The 27,523-nt window shown below is 35.1% G+C and overlaps 2 protein-coding genes across 2 annotated transcripts; one reads left to right on the top strand and one right to left on the bottom strand.

Annotated features, from left to right (window-relative positions):
• Positions 1 to 278: 278 nt before the first annotated feature.
• Positions 279 to 5,843, top strand: LOC125834219 (protein disulfide isomerase-like 1-4). The gene is made up of 12 exons (XM_049513392.1): positions 279 to 845; positions 1,386 to 1,515; positions 2,146 to 2,311; positions 2,390 to 2,508; positions 2,593 to 2,673; positions 2,888 to 2,974; positions 3,053 to 3,127; positions 3,717 to 3,785; positions 3,911 to 3,991; positions 4,124 to 4,258; positions 5,220 to 5,276; positions 5,386 to 5,843. The coding sequence occupies exons 1-12, from the start codon at positions 322 to 324 to the stop codon at positions 5,551 to 5,553; spliced, it is 1,692 nt and encodes a 563-aa protein (XP_049369349.1). The 5' UTR covers positions 279 to 321; the 3' UTR covers positions 5,554 to 5,843.
• Positions 5,844 to 19,497: 13,654 nt separating this feature from the next.
• On the bottom strand, positions 19,498 to 20,389 carry LOC125834225 (uncharacterized). Its single transcript, XM_049513397.1, has 2 exons — positions 19,837 to 20,389; positions 19,498 to 19,550 (listed from the first exon to the last, which is right to left on the bottom strand). The coding sequence occupies exons 1-2, from the start codon at positions 20,387 to 20,389 to the stop codon at positions 19,498 to 19,500; spliced, it is 606 nt and encodes a 201-aa protein (XP_049369354.1).
• Positions 20,390 to 27,523: the final 7,134 nt, after the last annotated feature.

Genomic DNA, 27,523 nt, shown 5'->3' with positions numbered 1-27,523 from the left:
TCAAAAATGAAATGTGTCACTTATTGACTATCATTTTATTGATTTTTAGTCCTATAAATATTTATCATTTATTTTATATCACAAATTTTAAAAATCTTTCTGTCTCAAATTCGGTACCAAATCGAACTGATTCATATAAATTGTGACGGAGGGCATAATCAGTAATTCTGGTGCAAGGTACAACGACTTTAGCACAGTGTACATCTCTAATTGCGTGGAAATAGCAAATTTTGTCCTGGCAATATTTATTTTGAAGTATTCCTGTAAGTATACAACTGAAGTGTGAAGACTTTGGTGTTTCAGTTTCAACTTGCTTCAGCAATGGCGATGAAGAAATATCTAATTCTCTCCATTTTTCTACTCAATCTCATCTTCTTCAGAACTGCTTTGTCTTCTGTCGTTGAAGAAGAAGAGGATCTCAGTTTCCTCGAAGAAGAGGATTCCGATGCTCATTCAGATTCCAATCCATATGGTGACCACCACGATTTCGAGAACTACGAAGATCTCGAGGACGATTCTTCCGATCACGGGGAAGACTCGTACCAGCCGCCGGTAGTGGATGAGAAGGATGTGGCTGTACTGAAGGAAGGGAATTTTAGTGAATTTATTGCGAAGAATAAGTATGTTATGGTTGAGTTCTATGCACCGTGGTGTGGTCATTGTCAGGCGCTTGCACCGGAGTATGCTGCCGCTGCGACTGAGCTGAAAGGAGAGAATGTGATGCTTGCTAAAGTTGATGCTACTGAGGAAGCTGAACTGGCTCAAAAGTATGATGTGCAAGGGTATCCCACTGTTTTCTTCCTCATTGATGGTGTTCACAAGACCTATAATGGTGAAAGGAATAAGTAAGTTGTATTTCTCTCTTGGTTGACTTTGTGTATTGGCATTTTTCATCTTGCTTCATGAGTTGCAATTTCCTCTTCTATATTTATTGATCTTGCTAGTGGCTTGTGATTTTTAGTTTTGAAAATGTTCTAGCAGTGCAATTTCTGGTGAGATTGGATCTTAAACTTTTATGATCCCTAGTTTCATCTGCAAATTCATCGGAATTATTGGTGATGTGCAATAGTTTGAAACCTATTAATTTTCTGTATGGTCAAAATGTTGATTAATCTCATAACACGTTTTTTCTTAGAATCTTGAAGAGAAATTTCTTGCCCTATATAATTTACTCATTTCCTCTCGGATTTAATGTACATGTAATTCGACTCGATGCAGCATGTCCTTTACCATATTGTAGTTACTTTTAAGTCACCTGATTCTGTAAGTAATGTTTAAAACATATAAAAGTTGAACTCTTTCCTTCTATACCATGAGTATTCCTATTTTCATATCCTTTTTTCTTTGTCATATTCCAAAGTAGATTTTCATTTTTTTCATTGCAGGGATGCTATTATTTCATGGATAAAAAAGAAGACCGGGCCTGTTCTATCCAATATAACGACTGTAGAGGAGGCAGAACAAATCTTGAAAGATGAGAAAAAAGTAGTGTTGGGTTACTTGAATGATTTGGTGGTAATTCCTCTATCCTGGCTAATGGTTTTCTTTTCGTTATTGGGCTGTCATTGGACTCGAATGCAATTCAGATTTTGGTGATTAATTAGTTTTACTTCCCTTTGCTCAAGCTAAAATGGCATGGTACTATATGAATCATCAATTTCTCATAGATGGCAAGAGAAGTAAATTGGAGGAATTTTCTGATGTCTCATCATATTCAACTGCTATATATTCTTACTACTAGATGTACCACCAGTTATGTAGGTGGATATGACTTTCTTAAATTTGATTGGTTGGGGATTCAAAACCTGGCTAAAGGGACAAAAAGAAGACTTATACCACAGCGTAAAAAGAATATATATGGTAGCCAGATTTAGTGATATTTGTCAGGTAATACGGTCATATACAAAGTTGGGATGGCAGTTACAATTTTATGGGTAATACTGTGATAATGGGAGTGAAGGATATGGCTATCACTTCCGTAATATAATCTGATGAGGAATACCATAGCTAGAGGGAAAAATATAATTTATATTACGTTAGGATAAAAATGGAACACCAGCAAAATAAAAAAGGATATATGGCTGTTGAGGTCTTGTTTTCCAGAATGTGTAGCATTATAATTTTGTTTAATTTACATTTTCTCAGGGTGATACAAGTGAAGAGCTTGCTGCAGCTGCTGCACTAGAAGATGATGTCAACTTCTATCAGACTGCCAGTCCAGATGTGGCAAAACTCTTCCATATTGATTCTCAAGCCAAACGTCCAGCTCTTGTCATAATTAAGAAAGAAGCCGAGAATATCAACCACTTTGGTTAGTCTGGTTAATGCAATTATATATGCATTAACCATTTCATTAGAGAAGTATTTACCATGTCATACTTTCTTGCAGGCGGTGAATTCACCAAGTCAGCAATAGCTAAGTTTGTTTTTGAGAACAAGCTTCCTCTTGTCACCAATTTTACTCGGGAAAGTGCCTCAGAGATATTTGAAAATCCCATTAAGAAGCAGGTGATCAATTGAGCTAACAATAGCATGCTGATCTTGGGTGATTTTTTCTTTCCTCTGTTTACATGTTCTCTTTCTTGTTCACAGTTGATACTTTTTGCCACTTCGAAAGATTCAGAAAAATTCTTGCCAATATTTCAAGAAGCTGTGAAAGCTTTTAAAGGAAAGGTGATAATCTTATCTCTACTTATAGATAGACAGTATTATGGGTATTAATAAATGCCTCATGCTTAGAAGAATATTTATGAATCATAGGTTTTTCTTCCTTTATTGAGTGAAGCCAGTCTCTTTATGAAGCATAGGTTTTTCTGCCTGTGTAGTGTGCTTTTGCCAACTCTCTGACTCGAAATCATTTGTTTTTTTTTAAAACCTTTCCTTGTAGCTTATCTGTGTGTTTGTTGAAATTGACAACGAAGATGTTGGAAAACCAGTTTCAGAGTACTTTGGTGTTAGCGGTGATGCCCCAAGAGTAAGATATTTGTAGTATACTGATCCTTGCATATATTCTGTTTTCGAACCCTAGAATCCAACTTGAGATTTGGTGCAGGTTCTCGCATATACAGGAAATGAGGATGGGAGGAAGTTTTTACTGGAAGGTGAAATAACCTTGGATGGTGTCAAGGTTTGTTGACTGCTAACTTTTGAATAAACCATGTGTAACGAGGATGTACTTCCCCCAGTGTTAAATTACATGGAATGTGTTTATGAATCCTTTTGTACCTAAGGTTTTCTTTTAAATTAAACCTTAAATATTGACTTCTCAAAAGAATAGAAAAATCATTAAATGGTGCAGGTTTGGAGGGGAGTAACTAGATGGTATGATTCGGAAGATTGGAGCAATAGGCTTTTCCTTGTAAAAGTTACATAGAGTAAAACGATTCATCAAATTAAAAGTTTAATATTATGATGTTAGCCTGGATGAGTTAGCCAATTTCCTTGAAAGAATGTCTTTTTAGCCAATGAGATCTTAGTAGGTGAATGGTAAATCTTTGCATTAATTGGTGGGGCACAATGGAATTCAGTTTTGGAGTTTTGGGTTTAGCAAATGAAATCTTGCCCATTTTGAAAAGTTTGAGATTAGGACGTTGATTCATAGTCTTACAGCGGTAATTTTGGATTCACATTCACATTATATTAGCACAGGTTCTCTCAGCTAATGTTTACCTTTCTGTCTTAATGTGTATATATATGTGTTTCCATATGTTTTGCAGTCATTTGGGGAGAAGTTTTTGGAAGACAATTTAAAGCCTTTCTACAAATCTGATCCAATTCCTGAGACTGTAAGTGTTTTGAGTCGTTCCATTATTTGCCAATGTTATTTAAATGTCAAAATGCACATGCTCCAACAGCCAACATTAAGCATCAGATTATGTTTTGTTTTCTTATACCCGTTGATCATATGCAGAATGATGGGGATGTCAAAATTGTGGTTGGCAATAACTTTGACGAAATTGTTTTGGATGAATCAAAAGATGTTCTTCTTGAGGTACTAGTTAATCTTGTTCTAAATGAATGCATGTCCTAATCAGTGATGCGAATAATTAGATGAACAGCATCCAGATATTTAGAGGTTGTTCTGGATATCTGATTGATGATTTTGATTTGTGATTGAAAACAGTTATATGCTCCTTGGTGTGGCCATTGTCAATCACTAGAACCCATATACAACAAGCTTGGCAAGCATTTAAGAGGCGTTGACTCCCTTGTCATTGCCAAGATGGATGGTACAACAAACGAGCACCCCAGAGCGAAGGTACTTTTCACCACTTGATCTTTTGACTATGCTTGCGTATTCTAATATCCAGCAAGGGATGTGTCAGATTCTATATCCTAGTTTCTTTAGTTAATTAGATATGTTTGTGGGATACCTGTAAGTAATATTGCATTCTTTTGTGTGTATACCAACATTTATCTATAAGAAAGGAAATGTCTAAAAAAAGCTAAGGATTTGTTGAAGGCCTAAGTGAATAAAAATATCCCGCAAACTGCTTAAACTTTTGAAATAGATGGTCACATTATTAAACATAGTATCGAAGCATATAGAGGTCATGCAAGTACTTCATTAGATATGTCTGTAATTGCAAGCCCTAAATAGTCTAGTTATGTTATGCTAGATGGCAGATACAAAGTCTGGCTCAGTCACTACCATCTACACTTAGTGCACTAGATGTTATACTCTTGTTTGTTTAACAATTAATTAGCTAAGGGAAAATCTTCTTGTGTGACAAACAGACTACAAACTCTCTTCTGCTAACTTCTGTGTCTAATTTAAGTTACTGTGCTTGTGCATTGTACTAGAATTGTGTGGTTGTCCAATCTCAAAAAAAAAAAAAAAAAAAAAAAAACTATCTCAAAAAATTGTGTTGTTGTTTCATATTTAATTGTGCTTCCAACGTCCAAAACAGTGGGTAGAAGGAGAGTGTTGCCTTCATTTTTTATTTCTCATGAAAGCTCAGCCTTTTTAAAAGATTGTATTATGCGAAAATACACGTTAGAGTTTCTAGAATGTCGTTACCTACATATATGTTGAAGCAGAAGTTGAATGAGGAAAACAGACTCATTTTCAGTATGCTGTTTTGCCTCAGGTAGGGAAGCTTAGGTGGGAAAAAGAGCTAATTGTTTTATTATTTTTATTTTTCGGAAGGAACTGCAGGGAGAGGGGGTAATTGTTCTTTGTTCAAACATTGGGTTAACGATTCATTGTTTAATTGCAGTCTGACGGATTCCCAACACTTCTGTTCTTCCCAGCTGGAAACAAGAGCTTTGAACCTGTGAGTGTAACATAAATTCTTTACCAAAATTATATTTCTATTCTTTGTTCCGTTTTGCTTGTCAGAAATGATAGCTGATGCATCTTTAAATGATCATGCCGTTCTACAGATTACTGTTGACACAGATCGTACAGTGGTTGCCTTTTACAAATTCCTGAAAAAGCATGCATCTACCCCGTTCAAGATTCAAAAGCCAGTCTCAACACAGAAAACTACAGAGTCTGATGTCAGTTCAAGCCACGAGAGCACCACTAATGACGCTAAGGATGAACTGTGAGATTTGTAGGTTCTAGCATATTAGTCAAGTTTGGCTTTTGAAAAGAATTCAAAGCATATGATTAAGAATGGAAGTGGAATGTGATCACAACATCAGCATTGCAAATTTAGGTAGAGAATAGAAAGTAGAAAGACACCAAAAGGCTCTCATTTGATGGTTTAATATTTTTACTTCTTTTTCTTTTTTGGTTGGCTGAAAATAATGTTTCGTTGCAATTTGCAAATTGACATGCCCTTTGTTCTTTTCTCCTTAACTTTGTTGTGGTATTTATGGAAGCAAGTTTTGCACTAGTTTGGATTGCATATTGCAGATTTAGATGATAGTTTTGGTACGCTTGTTATTTATATCAAACTAGTAAACTTGTTTGCAGTTTGCATGATCATGAAAAACAATAGTAAATTCGCCTAAAATCTCTCTTATCACACCACCGATTCATCTCCTAAGATCTCTCAACTCCCCTTGTATCACTCGATCACATTAAAATTTCATTCATCCCTCCAAGTCGTGCAAAAATCAATTCCAGGTAGCCTCCATTCAGTTACTCTTTTGTATAATTTCTGTCATTTTTTTTATTTGTATTTTTTGTTTCGATTTTTCACATTGTTACTTCTCTATTATGTCATAATCTTGAATACTTTAGTAAAATCACTGTACACATTCAAACCATGAATGGACATCTCTATCAAAGAGGGTAACTAGAGGTATACATAATCCGATGTTTACAAGCCAATTGTAAATATAAATAACAAAATTTATATAATTTTGCATATGTTTACAAGCAAACTGTATAAATAAATGATGTTTGTATAAAATGTGTTGTATATAGTAATACAATTGATTTGTATTCGAATTTAATCAAATTGTATATGTTACTGAATAAATTGTATATTAAATAATTCGTATATTAAAATTCATCATAATTTGTATATATAAATGAACTTTTGTAGAAAATGTGTTATATATAGTAATACATTTGATTTGTCTATCCTAATTGTATTTGTATTTGAATTAAATCAAAGTGTATATATTACTGAATAAATTGTATATTAAATAAATTATATATCAAAATTGTTAGTGACCACTTTCAAGAAGTAATTAGTATTAAAAAAAATATCAATTATAGAAATATGTATCAGAAATAAATAATTTAGTAATTCATAAAAGTAAAAAACAACAAATAACACCTGGATTCACCAAAAAAAAAAAGTGAAATACAAATGTTTAAAATTAATTCAGAAATAAAGATGAAGAATTCATATTTGGTAAGGATTCTAATTAGATATAATTATTATCATTATTTAAGAAATATTTCCTTTCTTAAAACCGAAATTGTGCTCAATTAATTAAACCAACTTAATAATCAATTTGTATAATTAATTAATAATAATTGAAATATACAAAAGAGATTCAGTTTAGCCATAAAAACTATAGTTATGCTCGTAAATATGCAAATTCTAGCTAAAGAGGTCTATTATGTTTTACATCTAGCTATTTATGAAATTTAAGGGTAAAAAACATAAGTATGTTAAATAGGGAAAAGTTTCAAAATGTCAATATTTTAGTATTTAATGACACCTTTTGTCAATATTTTTAATATTTATTAAAAATGTCAATATTTTAGTTTGATCTTTTTCTGATTTATGTATTTTTTTTATTTGTTTGATTTGAAAGAATATAATTATCTAATAACAGAAGGGAGAAAATCATGGGAGAAATTTTTTTAAAAAAAGGAACATAGCACTTAAAATTCTCATCCGTTACAATTTCAAAAGTAATTGATTGTATTCATTCCAATATGTATGATAATTCATTATGGTTTCATGTTTGTGTTTGTATAATGACATTTGTATTTCTTTATTAGTTTGTAACTTTGTATTCATTCCAATAGGTATACCAAATGGATTTGTAGTGATTTAAAAAGCAAATTTGTATCCATATACTTATGTAAACTCGTGTTCATTCAGAAATGATACAACATTGGTTTGTATATTTTTCAAAAATGTATATTTTTTCTTAAAATTCCAACAAAATTTGTATTCTAGTCATCAAAACATACAAATTTACAATCATAGTAACAATCAAAATTTGTATTTAAAAAAAAATATATATTTATGACAAAAAAATATGTCACGCCTCGAGCCTACACCCTGGACGTAACTGGCACTCGAGAACCATTGTTGGTCCCCAAGTGAACCCTTGGCCGGGCTCAATACTCAACGGAAGACTTACTCAATAATATAAGAACTCAAAAGTAAAGTTTTCTAAAAAATCTCAAAGCAAATAACTCAGAATATTAAAAAAAAAAAAATTCAACTGGCCAAAAGAGGCAATTCTAGTCTTAAACATTAACAATTAGAAATGAAAAGACTCCTCAAAACACTACTGTCTATGAAGTCTCTAAAATACTGAGATGGAAATTGGGACAAGACCCATGACATCCTAATACAACTGAAAGTAAATGTGGAACCCTCCGAAGCAATAAGGAGGTTCATGAAAGCAACTCTGGAACTGCAAGTGGTATCAACGGAGCGCTTGTTGATGACCCTGATTACCTGTATCTGCATCATGAAAGATGCAGGCCAAATGGCGTCAGTACATTGAATGTTCGAGCATGCAAGGGAAACTCTAAAGCACAAATATAAGCTTGAACTGATAAAAAGGAAGAACATACTCACCTCATCTCAAGGATACTCAAACTCAGAAATACTCAACTCAGTTCAATATAAAAGCAATGATAAAGATGATGTATAAATACTCAGTGTATTTAAGAATACAATAATAACTCTTTTACTCGTAATTGAGAGTTTCTCTAACCGACAACCATCACTATAAGCTATGAGATGATACAACGTCTCGCCCACGCTACCAAAACTGTCCTATACCTTGTCGGAGTATAAGACATCCTCAACTAAGGGGATCCACTAAGCTATGTTGAAAAGCAATAAGGAATCATCTAAAAAGTATGATCCTTTATCCACGTTGGCATACATGGTTTATGAGGACTTTGAGTTGTCTGAACTCGTCCCTATATCGGTGCTCAATATTACTCCAAAAAAAATAAAATAAAAAAATAAAAAATATATATATATATAAAATTCATGTTCATATGTTTTAAAGAAAACATTACTTCTCCTCAATTTGAGATAATTAATCCAAAGATTTCTCTTAAAAGAGATGATGCTCAAAACTCCTCATAGACTCATTTAGAAATCACTGTTTCTCTCATTATAATGTAAAAGTGTTTACACTTGAGAATACTTAGTTCTCGTATACTCATTTTGAAAAAAAATGAAATTCAACTCTCCTCATTCTCACACTCATTTACTCAAGTCTTAAAACAAGTTATAAATAATTGTAAAAGACTTTTCAAAATGACTCAAAAGACTTTCTCTAACTTTACTCTTAATCTTTATTTTGATTTGAAATGAAGTTCTAAGAGTTATAATTTGGAATGTAGGATCTCTCAATGATTTAGGAAGGTTTAGGTGGTTGATAATAAGAAACAAGCGAAGACAAATATTGGAGAACACTAGCGCGACGCGGAGGGTGAGTTAAATTTTTTATTGCAAAATTTATTTTTGAGGCAGAGGACTCCGTAGCCTCTCCACGACGCGAAGATGGGGGTAATTTTCTGGGGATTGAATTTTAAAGCGTCTCCACGACGCGGACCTGGGTGCGTATTTTTACCCAATCTTTTCTTCCTCTCCCAAACTCGATTTAACTCATACCCACTTCAGTTCTATGGTCCAATTTCACCAAATTTCACAAACCCAGAACACTTTCAATGAATCCCACACAAAACTCAATCAAGAGACCCAACTATTACGCAAAATCCTCACCTCCAGGAGTCCAAAGTCCTCAATTTATCAATTTAACTCAAGAACTTCTCAAGAACTCAATAATCAACTCCAAGAAGGAATTCATGGGTAAACGTTTACATATTGGTGTGAGGGAGAACAAACCCAACACTATGAAAGCTTACATACCTCAAAAGAATTAAATTCTTGACGAAATTCCTCAAAGCTCGCAAGGAAATCTTGAACGCTTGAACTTTTTCTCCTTTTTCTCCTCTTTGAACTTTGACCTAACTTTCCAAACGTTTTAGATTTTACCGCAAATGGATTTTAATCAAATTGGATCACTAATTTGGGTGAAAAAATGTGTGGACTTAGTGGGGTAAGAAAAATACCAAAATACCCCTCCTTAATTGGACAGGCTGAACTCAAACATGCATATCTCCCTCATCCAAACTCGAAGTTAAGCAAGTTTGGTGGAGTTGGAAAGAGGACTCGAAGATCTTTCATTTGATATCTCATGGGCCACCTAACTCATCTTGTGCTGAAAGTTATGGTTGTTTGAAGTTGACCCAAAACTCACAATTGAAGACTAACTTGCACAAATCTCAAATTGGCTATTTCTAATTTAGTTCTTTCTAAAAATTACCCCTTTCTAAGACAGAGGTGTTACAAAATGTATTTCTTATCAATTATGTATTTCAAAAATATATTGTATTCAATGTCTAATTTATAGAACATCTACTAAATATGATTCCAAATTATTTTGTATTCCACGCATCCAACATACAAAAAAATCAAAACAATTCAACCGTTCACTGTTTGTATCCCAAACGGATTACAATTTTTTTTTTTTACTTTGAAATATGGCTGATGATTCCGTACTTTCATCTCCTTTGGGTCCTTCTGCATGTGAGAAAAATGCAAAAATGCTTCAATTCATTGAAGAAATAACTAAAATCGTTGATGTTGTCCAACAAAGTGACTTGGATGAGAAATTTGAATGATTTTTTATACTTCTTAGAAAAATGGTGAAATTTGATTATAAAAAGGCAAGGTTTAAGTTACTTGAGGATATGGAATAATCGAAGAAATTGTGAGATAGAGAAAGAGAAAAGACAGAATTTGGATAAAAAAATTAGAGAAAGAAAGATGCATAATGAGGTGTTTTGTTTTTTCCTTTCACATGTAGTGGAGTGAAAAAAATGGGTCCAATTTGAGAAATAAAAGGAAGGTAAATGAATTTTATTATGATACACTTTATTTGCTAAAATATTGACATTTTGACATTTTTAAATTATTTTAAAGTGTAGATGTTTTTAATAATTATGTTAGAGATTTTAACTAGTTAGCTAACTTATCCTACTAAATAAGAATAAATAACTTGTATATAACAATAGTGTTGGGTCGGGCCCAAATGATTTTTTGTGTTCAGACTGAAAGCCCACTTTACATTTGTGGCCCAATTCTTTATTGAGGGGTTTGTTCTTTTGATTTGAGTACTATAGGTGAGGTGCAACTTGCATTAGTTGTGTGAGGTACAACTTGTATTAGTTTTGGTCAAAAACATCTTTAAACTATACCACCAACTTAAATTACATCCTTAAATCATTCTTCTTAGCAGAAAATAACTCTCAATTAAAATTAAACAAATTTCATTCTTTTGTTAAAATTTGTCAAAAATTAACATTTTTTTCATAAAAACATGTACCATTCATACTACTCTCAACAAACTCTCTAAATCACACCAATAAACCAATTCTCTTCATTCAAAATACATCTAAAATGTTATCATGATTTTTTTAGCAACAATGTTTGGCATTATGTCTTCCTTTTGATTAGCAATTTCGTTTTCATTTATTTTTCATCTGATTTTTATCAAAGAATTATCAGTTGATATGTTTTATTCTCTTTGTATCAGCAAGAAGTGGTGTTGATCGACTATTTTTTACTTCTTATAACAGAGAACGAAACTTGAGCGTCAGAGATCAAAATTAGTTGAATCTTGATCACCTCAGCTATCAGTTTATCCCAAAAACTGTTTATTTAACGATATTTTGACTTTGCATAAGGTGAAGATGATGTAAAATTAAGCTCCAACTCTATTCAGTTGGTAAAGGAGAAGAGTAGATCATGTTTCCTCGTAGTCTTACACCGCCCTAACATTGTCTTTTTAACCACAAACAAATGAAATAATGTTTTCAATGAATTTTAATTTCTTTTTTTGAGCTTTTTCCAACCGGTAATGAAATTAGAGAGAAAATTTTTTAATGAGAATATTATGAATTGCATATATTTTTGTGTGGAATTCACTAATTTTTTGACAAATTTTAATAGAAGGATGGAACTTGTTAAGTTTTAAATACTTGGAGGATGTTTTTTTTGTTAAGAAACATAATTTTATGATGTAATTTAAATTTGCAGTATAGTTTAAGGATATTTTTAGCCAAAATTCATATTTTTTATTGCAATTATATTCTGATCTATGGGACCCATACTTTATTTTTGTTTCTTTGCCTTTTGTTTGTCTTTCATGCTCTTCTCTTTCTTCTTCTTTTAAAAAAATTGTTTGGAAACTAATTCAATTACTCCTTCAATTTTATAATATAAATAAAATTATATTTTATTTTTTATAATTAAATAATTACATAAGATATTAATAGTCATATTTAAATACGAATATAATTTGTATTTGTATCGTAGGATTAAACCATTTTTCATTTATCGTATTTAAAAATTTTCATCTTCCTAATTCATTTCTTTTCAACTTCTACTTTAATGATCCATTTAAACATAAAAATTATTTATTTTTTATAAATCATTTTTACTTTATTTTAAAATTGATGTTTATTGAAATACAATATTTTTTTTCAATTTGAAGGTATATTTCTATTTTGAAGAGCATGTTATGATATGTTTTTTTAACTCACTTTTCACATTTGATGTATCAAAGTACATTCAAACATGAACATCGTTTCGAATATTTTTTTGCAAAAATCATTTCATATATATATAAATTTAATTATAGTTGTATTTAGAGATTCATTTTACTAAATTAGTCTTAGTAATTATAAATTTATTAATATTGTAGTTATTTAAAGCTTAAAATAATATTTAAAAGAAAGTGATCCTATTCTTAAATTTTGAAGTTTACAATAAAATCAAGAAGAAGAGAGAAAATTGTAAGTAAAATAAACAAAGGGCTGACTCAATAAGATTAGGGGCCTAAAGCCAAACTTTAGGGAGGAGACCTAATATTTGTTTATTTAGTTTAGATTTATACCAATAAGAAGAATCTAACAATCTTATATAAAAATGTGTATATCTTGTTAATTAACGAAAAATATTTATTTAGAGCATATACTTATTTGTAATACATGAAGTGTAAGACAACCTGATTAGAGTCGGTTAAGGAGTCCTAAAGTTCTAGCATACTTACATTCACCAGGAGTTTGTATAATTCAACTCTACTTGGTAAGGTGTATATATATATATATATATATATATATATATATTCTTATTGAATTGTACCGTGCAATCAAGAGAAATAATAGCTTAACAACCATACATTGTATTCTCTATATTTTCTACATGATATCAGAAGCCTAGGTTCAATTAAGAACAAATGATCTTGAAGCTTTTTTTCTTCCTTACAAAAGAGTACGTTATGGAAGCATCCTCCAACACCACTTTATCCCTCTCTCCTTCTTCACTGCACCCATTGCAATATGCCCAATTAAACAAAAACCTTCAAACTATCTTTTTTTGGAGGACACAACTCCTTCAACTAATGCAAGCCCTGAAAATTGACAAAATCATCAAGGAAAACCCTTTGCCCGAGACTATAGAAAACGAGAAGGAAGAAAATATTCCAAACTCAAAATTCGCCAAATGGAAAGAACATGATGTTCTTGTTAGGAGTTGGATGTCTAGAACAATGATAGAAGAGTCAATTTTCCTCATTATAAGATGCTCAACCGTAAAACAAATATGGGATTGTCTTGAGGATACTTACCTTCAAGCAAGCAAGGATAAGGAATTTCAGTTGAAACAACAGCTTCAAACTGTGATGCTAGGGTCCAAATCCATTGATGAATATATCAAGGAGTTTAAGGAAATTTGTGATAGCCTCATGGCTATCTAGAAGCCATTGGATGAAGATAACAAAGTAATTAATTTTGCTAGAGGTCTTGGAAGCAAATACAAGACCCTTAGTACTGTCATGTTGGGTAAACTACCATACCCCAGTTTTGGCCAATTTGTGACCGCCCTTAGAGGGTTTGACATGAGGGAAGAAGGAGACGAACAAACGACACAACCTACTCTTGATCCAACTGTGGCCTTCATTGCACAAAAGACTCATGGCAGATGTCGTGAAAACTCTTTCAGAGGAAGAGGAAATCAAAGAGGCAGAGGAAACATGGGGGATTTAATCACAGGCAATTTCTTACACAATCACCAGGTCCTAATCAATAAAATGAGAATTCCAAAAATAATCCTTGCCAGATTGATGGAAGGAACAACCATACAACACTCTCTTATTTTTATAGGTGGGATTATTCTTATCAGGCACAACAGTAATGTCACGACCCAAGATACCTCCTAGGCGTAACATGGCGTATAGGACCCCAAGAGGCCCCATATAAGCCACTTAGCATTCATAACATAAGAAATATAACAAAGAGATAATGAACAACATTTCAAGTCCAAATCAATTTATTAAGTAAAGTGAGTCTAAACACTTGTCTCATTAGCCATCTAGTACATAAGAATGAAATTGGGCCTAGCCCATACATCATGTCCAAAAACTGAAAGTAAGAAAGAAAACTGAAAACAATGAAAATCAGTCCTCGAAGCATGAGGACTCACCAAAGCTCAAAAACTTGCAATCAACTTCTAGCCACGAAACTGGGAACCCTGACTGTCGGACTCTACATTTGGGGAAATGTAGGCAAGTATGTGTTAGTACAAAATATGTACCAAGTATGATAGCCATGCATATAAACATTTAAATCATGCTAAAATGGGACATTTTCATGAACATGCAATAATCAAACTACAATATGAAGTAAGTGAGTTAGAAAACATGAGTCATAAAACATGATCAATGCAAATGAATGTCATCTTAAAATAATTACGATACTTCTTTAAGTAACCTTGGTTCATCATAACTTTACTTGTTTGTGGGAAGTAGCCTTAACCGATATATATGACCATGTGAGCTAGCAACATGGAATCCAGTGTCTGCCCCACACCAAAAAAGGGTTGTCCAACTTGCCACGGTAACGACCATGAACTTCTAGCTTATGTGAATCCACTAGTTAATGTCTATCTAGACAATCCTATGTTGGCACATAGTTATGGGACATGCGTAATCGCCACTTGTCCACTCGGTACTAATCTTAACTTCCACTAAATAGTTCTTAAATATATTCATCTTAGCTTATAAAGGAACATGGGTAATCTCCTCTTGTCCTTATATCATATGACGTGGGTAATTGCCTCTTGTCATTTCAATTAGAGAGCATGGGTAATCGCCTTTTGCCTCAACATTAAAATAATCCTTAACATTGGTTCATTTTAGGTGAGAAGACCTTTCAACCCTAAGAACCCTTATTATGTGAGAAAACCTTTCACCAGTATGCTTTCATGTGTATAAGAGAAATCCTTTCAACAACACAACAATAACAACATCATTGATACCTTACTCTCAAAGAATCCTTATAACATTTACTTCGATTTCATAAGAACATGCATAATTTCATAATTCACCTTTCAAGGTTCAAAACCCACTTTAAATCATCAACATTTAGAAAAAATGGGTTAAACATGGCTTCATAGAAATTCATCATAAATTCATGTAATTCTATCAATTGATGCTTGGTTTCATATAATTTTCTTTCATAATTTAAAACCCACATTATATGATTATAACTTGGAAAACATGGGAATTATATGGGTTAATGGGGAATCATCATAAAATCATTAGATTAACTCAATTCATACATCATAAATCATAAATCAATCAATTAGGTCAATAATTAGGAGAACCCATAACATAGAAGAAAACCCTAACTCAATTGGGGAATTTTAACTTTGAAAATAAGAGAATTTGGGAATTCCATGAATGGAAGGAATCCATGGATGAATACTATCATACCTCAATCCCAATTGCTTAACTTCAACGATGGAATTGGAGGATTGACTTGCAAACCCTAGCTTGAACCCTTCTTCTTCAAGTTTTCTAGAGAGAGAAATATTTTAAGAGAAGACTTATTCTTCTTTTGCAAATTTGAGAGTATGATTTTCAATTGGAAAATTTTGGAGTTAAAACACTTATATAGGGGTTTTGATCAAGGGTAAAATGACATAGTATTAGGCTAGACTAATTAGGAAAAGATCCAATTGACCATTGGAAAATAATTGCCGCCACTAACGACGGCCAGCCCAACGGACCGTGGTTTGACCGATGGTCTATCCTGTTCGTCCGTCATCTGGCGTCAGAACCTGGAATTTGAGGCCCTGATCAACGAACCTCATCCACGGGCTGTGGATCCAACGACGGTCCGTTGGTCCAGGCCATGGTTCTTGATTTCTGAGCAGAATTGGTTGGTCAATCCACGGACCAGAACTATAGTCCGTAGTTCAGTCCACGGGCCGTAGTTGACCTCCGTCGGATGGAACCATATTTTTCTAAAACTGAAATTTTTCCCTTTCTCGAATTCGAGGTGTTACATTATCTCCCCCTTGGGATCATTCATCCTCGAATGAGATTCAAGACATCATAAGGGAGATATGAACTTAACCTAACAACCCAATATACATGCAATCACATTAATGCACATATCCAAGGAGGAAACATCAACACCAAGCTAAGGCATGCTCAAAAATACATATCATGAAGTTTATATGAAACTCATACTCAAATGCGCATAAACATGTAGAAATCAATTAAGTTAACTCATTTTCTCAAAAGTTAAGCTTTTCATGAACATGCATAAATGAGGAAATCATGGGAATATCTAAGACACATGACACCAAAACAGTAAACCATGAGGAACTCATTACCTCAAGCAAGAGTAGGGGTAGAAGGAAAGAGATGAGGATATCGGGACATCATATCGGCTTCGGCCTCCAAAGTAGCACCCTCAACTAACTGATTCCTCCACAACACTTTCACGGAAGCAACTTCTTGACTTGTCGGTCTAAAATCTCAACTAGAACTTCTTCATAAGAAAGATTCTCCTTAACCCCCAAACCTTCTAAGGGAACTATAGATGTCGGATCACCAATACATTTCTTCAACATAGAGACATGGAAAACTGGATGCACCGATTCCAATTCATTAGGCAACTCAAGCTCATAAGCAATCTTACCAATACACCTCAAAATCTGATATGGGCCTACATATCGGGGACTAAGCTTTCATTTCTTACCAAATCTCATTACATCATTCATGGGTGAGATTTTCAAATAGACCCTATCGTTAACTATAAACTTAAGATCTCTCCTTCTAACATCGGCGTATGACTTTTGTCGACTTTGAGCGTTTTTAAACTTTCTCTAATAAGTCGAACTTTCTCCATAGCCTAATGCACCAACTTGGGACCTATTAGGGAAACTTCACCCAGATCAAACCATCCTATAAGAGATCTACACCTGCTACCATACAGGGCCTCAAATGGAGCTATACCATTACTTGAGTGATAACTAGTTTTATATGCAAACTCGATCAATGGAAAATGGTCATCCCAATTACCTTTGAAATCAATTACACAAGCCCTCAACATATCTTTCAAGGTTTGGATAGTACGCTCCACTTGCCCATCGATTTGTGGATGAAAGGTCGTGCTAAGCTTAACACGAGTACTAAGGACCCTTTTGAAAAGATCTCTAAAACTGAGTAGTGAATTGGGTACCACGATCGAAAATAATGGACATATGCACTCCATGCAACTTTACCATTTCTCTCAAGTATAATCTAGCATAGTCCTCCGCCGAATAAGAAATCTTGATGGGAATAAAATGAGCTAATTTCGTTATTAGATCTACAATAACCCAAATCTAGTCATGTTGTCACCGGGTGCGAGGCAAACCAACAATGAAGTCCATCTTCACATCTTCCCACTTCCAAGTAGGAATGCTAATATCTTGAGATAAATCTCCCGGCTTTAGGTGCTCAACTTTCACTTGTTGGCAATTAGGACACTTACCCAAAAATTTCTCAATATCCTTCTTCATCCCATAACATCAATAAATCTCCCACAAATCTCGGTTCATCTTGGTGGCTCCTGGGTGAATGGAATATCGAGAACTGTGGGCTTCTGACAAGATCTGTTCCCTTAAGTCATCTACACTGGGAACACACGAACGACCTTGATATCTAAGTACACTATCTCTCCCTTGGGAGAAAGCCTCTACGGACTTTTTAAGTACCGCTTCGTTCAATTAAATCAAAGTCGGATCAAGACCTTGCTTAGCTTTCACATCAACCACAAAAGATGATTCTGAGTCATTGTGAACCATAACACCACCCTTGGTAGAGTCCACTAACTGAACACCCAACCGGGCCAATCTGTGAACATCTCAAACTGAATTTTTCTTATTATCATCAATGTGAGCAACAGTAACCATCGATAATCGACTAAGAGAATCCGTCACCATATTCACCTTACTGGGGTTTTAGAGAACACTCATATCATAATCTTTCAATAATTCAAGACACCTCCTTTGGTGAAGATTCAAGTCCTTCTGATTAAACACATATTGCAAACTTTTGTGGTCAATAAAAACATCAACATGAACACCATACAAATAATGCCTCAAAATCTTTAAGGCAAAAACAAGTCGCTAGTTTAAGGTCATAGATTGGATAATTCTTTTTCATGAATCTTAAGTTGTCTTGAAGCGTAGGCAATGACTTTTGCATTTTGCAGAAGCACACATCCTAACCTAATTCTCGATGCATCACAGTAAACAACAAAACCATCTGTCCCTTCCAGTAAGGTCAACACTGAAGCGGAAGTAAGTCTATCATTCAATTCATGAAAGCTCTTTTCAAAAGCTTCGAACCATATGAACTTAGCATTCTTTTGGTGTCAATGCTGCCAATAGAGAGGCAATCGAAGAAAACCCCTCAACAAACCTTCTGTAGTAACCAGCCAAGCCCAAAAAACTTCTATTATCCGAAGGGTATAGAGGTCTAGGCCAACTCTTGACCACATCTGTTTTCTTAGGATCTACCTCAATACCCTTACTTGAAACAATATGACCAAGAAAAGCTACGGATATTAGCCGAAACCCACATTTGCTAAACTTTGCAAAGAGTTGTTGGTCCTTGAGAATTTGCAACACAATCCTTAAATGATTGATGTGATCATCCTCACTTCTCAAATATATCAATATATCATCAATAACACAATTACAAATATGTCAAGATATTATATAAACACCCTATTAATCAAATCCATAAAAACGGCTGGAGCATTAATTAAACCAAAAGACATCACCAAAAACTCAAAATGACCATATCGGGTTCTAAAAGCCGTTTTTGGAACATCATCTTCCTTCACCCTCAATTGGTGATAACCCGATCGAAAATCAATCTCGGAGAAGTAACTCGCTTCTTGAAGTTGGTCAAACAAATCATCTATCTTTGGAAGAGGATAATTATTTGTAATGGTCACCTTGTTCAACTGATGGTAGTCAATACACATACGGAGGTAACCGTCTTTATTTCTAACAAACAAAACTGGAGCACCCCATGGAGAGATACTCGGTCGGATGAAACCTTTATCTAACAAGTCTTTCAATTGTTCTTTCAACTCCTTTAGTCCTGCTGGAGCCATTCGGTAAGGAGGAATATAAATAGGTTGTGTATATGGGAGAAGGTCAATACCGAAGTCTATTTCCCTTTCGGGAGGAATATCGGGCAAATCATCTCGGACACTTTTGAAAACTCATTAACAATGGGGACCAACTCAAGAGTAGAGGTTTGGGAATCCACATCCCTTACCCTAACTAGATGGTATATACAACCCTTAGAAATCATCCTTCTAGCTTTAAAGACAAGAGACAAACTTACTTTTAGGCATAGAATTTTAGTTCTGCACAAAGCACAGGTGGGAGCCGCCCTTTTGAAAGCTATCCATTATGGGACAGGCTTATTCGGGAACTGAAATTTTACTACACGAGTTCTACAGTCTATAGAAGCATAACATTAGTGCAGTCAATCCATACCAACGATAACATCAAAATATAACATATCGAGCTCTACCAAGTCAATAAAAGTAACTCCATGGGACAAGAAGACGGGACACTTTCTATAGACCGTCTTAGCCACAATAGAATCACTAACAGGAGTAGAGACAGAAAAAGCATCTAACAACACATCAAAAGAATATCAAACCTCATTGCCACATATGGCGTCACAAAATACAAGGTAGCACCGGGGTCAAGTAAAGCATAAACATCAAGACTTTCAACATACCGATAACCACATCGGGAGAACCTTCTTGCTCACCACGAGTCTGAAGTGCATATAATATGTTTTGCTTTGGAGAATTTGGACCTGAACCACTTGGACCGGATGAATGATTATGTTGAGCCTTTCGGTGATTATCTCCTTCATTCTTAGCAACGGAAGGACAATCTCTTACCTTGTGGTCCATCTTACCACAACCAAAACAAGCATTGGAACCTGCTAGACATTTACTCTCATGCTTTCTTCCATACTTAACAAAAGTAGGCAATAAGGACCCACTGCCATTTCCTACTTGATGCTTAGGGTTAGACACCCTCTCTTTGTTGAACCTAGAAAGAACATTGGAGGAAACTTCATCGAAAAACCTTTGTCGAAATCTAGGACGACCATATCCATCGGACCTTGTATGAGAAAAATCACCATAACATGTTTTTGCCCTCTTTGTCTCCCTAGACTTTTCCTTAAGTTTCTCTTCTTCGATATGTTGATCATGAGCCATGATATGAGAAATGTCCATGTCATTAACAAGCATGGAGGTACGACATTCTTTAACCACCATTTCGTACACACCCGAAATGAACTTACTCATCTTTGCCCTAGGATCGACAACCATTGTGGGAGCATATCGAGACAATTATGTGAACTTCAAAGCATACTCTTTCACACTAATGTTTCCTTGACGAAGGTTGATGAATTCAAGCACATTTTTCTCCCTCATCTTAAGTGGAAAGAATCTATCAAGGAAAGCAACCTTAAACTTCTCCCAATCGAGAGGACCCGCATCTTCCAGTCTCCCTTCTTTCTATTGGTTGTACCATATTTGAGAAACACCCTTAAGTTGATAAGCGGCCAACTCTGCCTTTTCCACCAGCGTCATTCCCATGATCATCAACACCTTGTAATGAACTCTTGAGGATCTTCCTCAACATTAGAACCATGAAACTCTGTAGGATTCATTCTAGTGAAGTCCCTCTCTCTAGATTTCTCCGTACTCATTTTTGAGTTTACAGGAACCACAACCTTCCTATTGGCTTGGGACAACACTTGAAAAGCAGCTTTAAACTCCGCATTAGTCACTTGTTCGGCCAAAGGGTCGACCAGAACTTGGGGAGCTTAGGGAAGAGCTTCTTGTTCCACATTCTCCCGCACATTCCTTCTAGCATAAGCTCATCGAGTAGCCATACCATGAAAAGCATCGCATAAGGATTAGGAGAGAGACCTTATAGAGTTAAACTCTATCGCACGACTTTGGAGTAATGAAGAAGTATAGTTTCCAAAACATCGTATAGCCTCTCATTCATAAATATGGCGCACTTCACTCTCATGAACAAGACTCTACTAGACGTGTCTTATGATACATCCTAGGACCTTTCTAAACGTTGTGCTCTGATAACTAAGTTTGTCACGACCCTAGGTACCCCTAGGCGTAACATGGCGTATAGGACCCCGAGAGGCCCCATACAATGCAAGCCACTTAGCATTCATAACATAAGAAATACAAAAATAGATAAAGAACAACTTTTCAAGTCCAAATCATTTTATAAAAGTAAAGTGGAAGTCTAAACACTTGTCTCATTAGCCATCTAGTACATAAGAATGAAATTAGGCCTATCCCATACATCATGTCTAAAAACTGAAAGTAAGAAAGAAAACTAAAAATAATGAAAATTCATCCTCGAAGCAAGAGGACTCACCAAAGCTCGAAAACTCGCAATCAACCTCTGGCCACGAAACTGGGAACCCTGACTGTCGGATCCTATATTTAGGGAAATGTAGGCAAGAGAATGTGTTAGTACAAAATATGTACCAAGTGTGATAGACATGCATATAAACATTTAAATTATGCTAAATGGGACTTTATCATGAACATGCAATGATCAAGCTAAAATATGAAATAAGTTGGTTAGAAACTATGAGTCATAAAACATGATCAATGCAAGTGAATATCATCTTAAAACATACTTATGATACTTCTTGAAGTAAACTCAAATCATAACTTTACTTAGTTGTGGGAAGTAGCCTTAACCGACATATAAGACCATGTGAGCTAGCCACATGGAATCTAGTGTCTACCCCACACCGAAAAGGGGTTGTCCAATTTGCCACGGTAAGGACCATGGACTTCTAGCTTAAGTGGATCCACTAGTTAATGTCTATCTAGACAATCCTATGTTGGCACATAGTTATGGGACGTGGGTAATCATCGCTTTTCCACTCGGTACTAAGATTGACTTCCATGGAATAGTTCTTAATCTATTCATCTTAGCTCATAAAGGAACATGGGTAATCGCCTCTTGTCCTTATATCATATGACATGGGTAATCGCCTCTTATCATTTCAATTAGAGAGCATGGGTAATCGCCTCTTGCCTCAACATTAGAATAGCTCCTTAACATTGGTTCATTTTAGGTGAGAAGACCTTTCAACCCTAAGAACCCTTATTATGCGAGAAAACCTTTCACCAATATGCTTTCATGTGTATATGAGAAATCCTTTCAACAACACAACGATAACAACATCATTGATACCTTACCTTCAAAGAATCCTTAAAACATTTACTTCGATTTCATAAGAACATGCATAATTCCATAATTCACCTTTCAAGGTTCAAAACCCACTTTAAATCATCAAAATTTAGAAAAAATGGGTTAAACATGGCTTCATAGAAATTCATCATAAATTCATGTAATTCTATCAATTGATGCTTGATTTCATATAATCTTCTTTCATAATCCAAAACCCATATTATATGATTATAACTTGGAAAACATGGGAATTATATGGGTTAATGGGGAATCATCATAAAATCATTAGATTAACTCAATTCATGCATCATAGATCATAAATCAATCAATCGGGTCAATAATTAGGAGAACCCATAACATAGAAGAAAACCCTAACTCAATTGGAGAATTCTAACTTTGAAAATAGGAGAATTTGGGAACTCCATGAATGGAAGGAATCCATGGATGAAAAATATCGTACCTCAATACCAATTGCTTAACTTCAACGGTGGAATTGAAAGATTGACTTGTAAACCCTAGCTTGGACCCTTCTTCTTCAAGTTTTATAGAGAGAGAAATATTTTGAGAGGAAGACTTGTTCTTCTTTTGCAAATTTGAGAGTGATTTTCAATTGGGAAATTTTAGAGTTAAAACATTTATAAAGGGGTTTGGATGAAGGGTAAAATGACATAGTATTAGGCTAGACTAATTAGGAAAAGACCCAATTTCCCCAAGGAAAATAATTGCCGCCACTAATGACGGCCAGCCCGAAGGTTCATCCTGTTCTTCTGTCATCTGGTGTCAGAAACTAGAATTTGAGACCCTGATCAACAGACCTCATCCACGGACTGTGGATCCAATGACGGTCCGTTGGTCCTGGCCGTGGTTCTTGATTTCTGAATAGAATTGGTTGGCCAATCCACGGACCAGAACTTTGGTTTATGGTTCAATCCACGTGTCATGGTTGGCCTCCATCGGATGGCACCATATTTTCTTAAAACTGAAATTTTGTCCTTTCTCGAATCCGAGGTGTTACAAGGAAGTACCACAGGCTCTCGCATCTATGTCACTTGATAATCAACCGGATAATCATCTATACATAGATTCAGGTGTTAGTAATCACTTGGTACACTCCTCATGTATTCTTATGAACCCTTCTCTATTTAAAAGAGCTGATCTGATTATGGTAGGCAATGGTGATATATTACCTATGACACCCATTGGAGATAAAATTATTGGAGAAAATCTTCATTTAAAGGATGTTTCTGTTGTGCCTCGACTAAAAAAGAATCTTATCACTGTTAGTAAATTTGTTGAAGTTAATGCTTTCTCTCTTAAGTTTACTGACAAGGGTTTTGTTGTTAAGGACAAGAGAACGGGCATAGTTCTGGCAAAGGGTTATAGAAGACATGACTTGTACGCTTTGGAAGAAAGTCTACACGAGGCTTTGATGATAACAAAAATAGATAAGAACTCGAACACAATTTGGCTTCAAAGACTAGGACATCCACACTCGAGAATTCGTAATTTTTGCATAGCAATAAGATGATTGATGTTAGGACTTGGAGTAAAACCTTTTCAGTTTGTAGTAGTTGTCAAATGGGAAAAAGTAGTAAGCTACCTTTTCAAGTTTCTAATAAAAGAGAGCTTGTGCCAGTAGATAAAATACATTGTGATTTATGGGGACCAGTCCCTGTTGCTTCTTCTCAAGGAATGAAATTCTATGTTATTTTTGTCGATGATTTCATACGATATACTTGGATCTATCCCCTAAAGAAGAAATCTGATTTTCTATCCATTTTCATGACCGTTCACAAGTTAGTAGAAACTCAATTTTCCAAGAAACTTAAAAGTACTTCAATGTGATGGAGGAGCAGAATTCAACAGTTTGAATTTTATATCTTACTTGGCTCAAAATGGTATCATGAGACAAATTTCTCGTCCACATACTCCTGAACAAAATGGAGTAGTTGAACATAGATACATTGTTGAGACTGTTTTGACTCTACTTTTTAATGTGAATCTACCTTTTTTTCTTTGGGTTAAAGTTTTTATGACTGCAGTGTTCCTAATCAATAGAATGCCTACATCTACATTGAGTATGCATTCTCCATTCTTAAAGTTACATGGAAAGAAACCTGACTATAATGCCTTGAAGGTTTTCGGATGTAGATGCTTTCCATATCTTAAAGGGTAGAATACAAATAAATTTCAACCCAAACTTTTCCATGTGTGTTCATCGCCTATAACCTTCTTCCCAAAGGTTATAGGTGCTATCACCCGCAAACAAGACAAGTTTTTATCTCAAGACATGTAATTTTTGATGAATTTGTCTTATCCTATGTGTCTACTAGAACTGATTTGTCTGCAGATCCAGATAGTTCATATTTTACTACGTTCCATGAATTTTTGGACCAACAAAATGGACATTCTTCAGTCGTTACTCCTCCAGATAACTCAACTGAATTCTCTGTCCCTCCAGCAACTAATTTTTTTTCATGAATTATCCCTTATGCAGCCAATCTCCTCTGACTTGCATAAGTTAGGACCAGCAATATATGACTCCAAATTCTCCTGTATCTGTATCCGACTCTACGGAATCAGCACCTCATGCAGTAAGTACACCTGATAACCAATTGTATCATAGTCCAAACACATTATCCCCTTTCACATAATTAGCAACCAACTCTTCATCACTTGACCAATCAGTTGATGTTCAAGACCAAACACACACCAAACAAATCACTGATAACACCCATCACATGCTCACCCGAACAAAAACTCATGCCATGACCAACCCTATGTTTCATACCCTCTTCACAGCTTCCATCTAACCCGATATTGTCGAACCAAAATCACTCAAAACAGCTTTGTCCAAGCCCCATTGGTTGGCTGATATGCATGATGAATTGAATGCTTTGAAATTAAATGAAACTTGGACATTGGTTCCGCGACAACCCAATATGAATGTTGTAGGTTCTCGATGGGTTTTCAAGACAAAACTCAAGCCTAATGATTCTGTTGAACGATTCAAGGCTCGCTTGGTTGCTAAAGGATACAATCAAATCGAAGGAGTCGATTTTGATGACACCTTCAGTCATGTGGTAAAAGCTAAGACAATTCATCTTGTTTTGACCATTGCAACCACTTTACATTGAGAGATTAAACAACTTGATGTCAAGAACATATTCTTACATGGAGACCTTAAGGAAACCGTCTACATGGAGCAAGCACCGAGTTCCAAAGATCAAAATCTCCCGCACTATGCGTGTTTGCTCAAAAAGACACTCTATGGCTTAAAACAAGCACCTAGAGCATGGTTCCACAAGTTTAGCTCTTACTTGCTCCATTATGGCTTTTTATGTAGTAAAGTTGATCCATCATTGTTTGTGTTGCATTCATCAGAAGGTACTATTTTACTTCTCCTTTATGTTGATGATATTATTCTCACTGGGTGTAACTCTTCAAGCATGGCTAAGCTCATCAGCAACCTTCAGTCATGTTTTGCCATAAACGATATGCGAAGCCTTCACTACTTCCTTGGTATTGAGGTTCACCATGACGAGGATGGTCTTTTCCTAAGCTAGAGCAAGTATACCTTTGATCTTCTTAAACGCACAGACATGTTGAGCACACGTGATATTAGACCCCTCTCACACAAAAACATACTCTCCATGACTTGTCTGGTTCACAAGACATTGATTCTTTTGCATATTGAAGTGTCATCGGAGCCTTACAATACTCGACCCTCACTCGTCCAGATATCTCTTATACAATTAACCTTTTGTGTCATTTAATGTAATGCTCCACAACTATACACTGGTCTGGCGTCTAACGTGTGCTTTGATACATTATTGGTACATCTACATTAAGCCTCCGTATCTCTACCAAATTCTCTCTTAACTTGGTAGGATTTTATGACGCTGATTAGGCAGGTTGACCCCTAACTCGATGGTCCACATCAGGCTTGTGTATTTTTCTTGGTTCTAATTGTATCAGCTGGTCTTTAAAGATGCAAGTTACTATGGCGAAGTCTAGTGCTGAAGCTGAATATTGTTCATTAGCGTCTCTTGTTGTTGAACTCACTTAGGTGGCCTATCTGCTTAAAGACATTGGCATATCACTATCCCATCATCCACTGCTTTTCACGGACAACATCACTGCCCTTCACCTCACGTCTAATCCAGTTTTGTATGCTCGAACAAAACATGTGGAGCTTGACTATCATTTTGTGCTAGAAAAGGTTGTCTAAGGAGCTATGGTTACCAAGTTTAATCCTTTGGTACTTCAATTAGCTGATATATTCACTAAGCCATTATCGAAGATTCAGTTTCAAGCGTTACGGACCAAGCATGGCATTGTTCATCACCCCAACTCCAGCTTGTAGGGGGATGTAAGACAACCTAATTAGAGTCGGTTAAGGAGTCCTAAAGTTCTGGCCTACTTATGTTCACTAGGAGTTTGTATAATCCAACTCTACTTGGTAAGGTAGATATAGATAGGGCCAAGGACTCTAATTTTCTATATATATTTGCTTATTGAATTATATAGTACAATCAAGAGAAAGAATAGCTTAACAGCCATACATTGTATTCTCTATATTTTCTACATGAAGCTTATCTATGTAGTTTAAAAATAAGTAGGTTCCTAGAAATATTAATTGAACTTTTTGCTCTTTATTAAAAAAAATTACAAAAGACAAAAATCGGCATTTACTATTATTCTCAATTAATTATCATTTGATTACTATTCTAATATTTATAACTTTGAAACCAACTAAACTTTTGACAATTAATTCTTCCTTATTTTGAAGTATGTATGAATTCCTAATATTTGGGATGTTAAAATTTATTAAAAATTTATATGTAACACCTCATAACTTAGCTTAGACAGAACAGTAGAGAAAATTAGTGAACCACGGAAGGGTTCACGGGCTGTGAAGGGAACCACCACTCGTCGACCTGCTCGTGGTTCATATCTAGCTAGCATGGTGGACAACAGAGCCCTCCACGGATCGTGAATCCCCCACACGAGTCGTGTAATGGCTCGTAGAAGTGAGGCAGAGCCACCAGGGTTCAAGTGTTGAACCACAGAGCTCTCCACGGGTCGTAGTCCTAATGACGGTTCGTGGATGGATTCGTCGTCCTGACCCAGTAGACCCCAAGATACTATGTGGAACCACGATGGCA

Source organism: Solanum verrucosum, unplaced genomic scaffold (genome assembly GCF_900185275.1).
Source record: "Solanum verrucosum unplaced genomic scaffold, falcon-dt-bn FXZP01000001.1, whole genome shotgun sequence".
NCBI lineage: Eukaryota > Viridiplantae > Streptophyta > Magnoliopsida > Solanales > Solanaceae > Solanum > Solanum verrucosum.
This window is presented reverse-complemented; position numbering and strand designations above follow the sequence as displayed.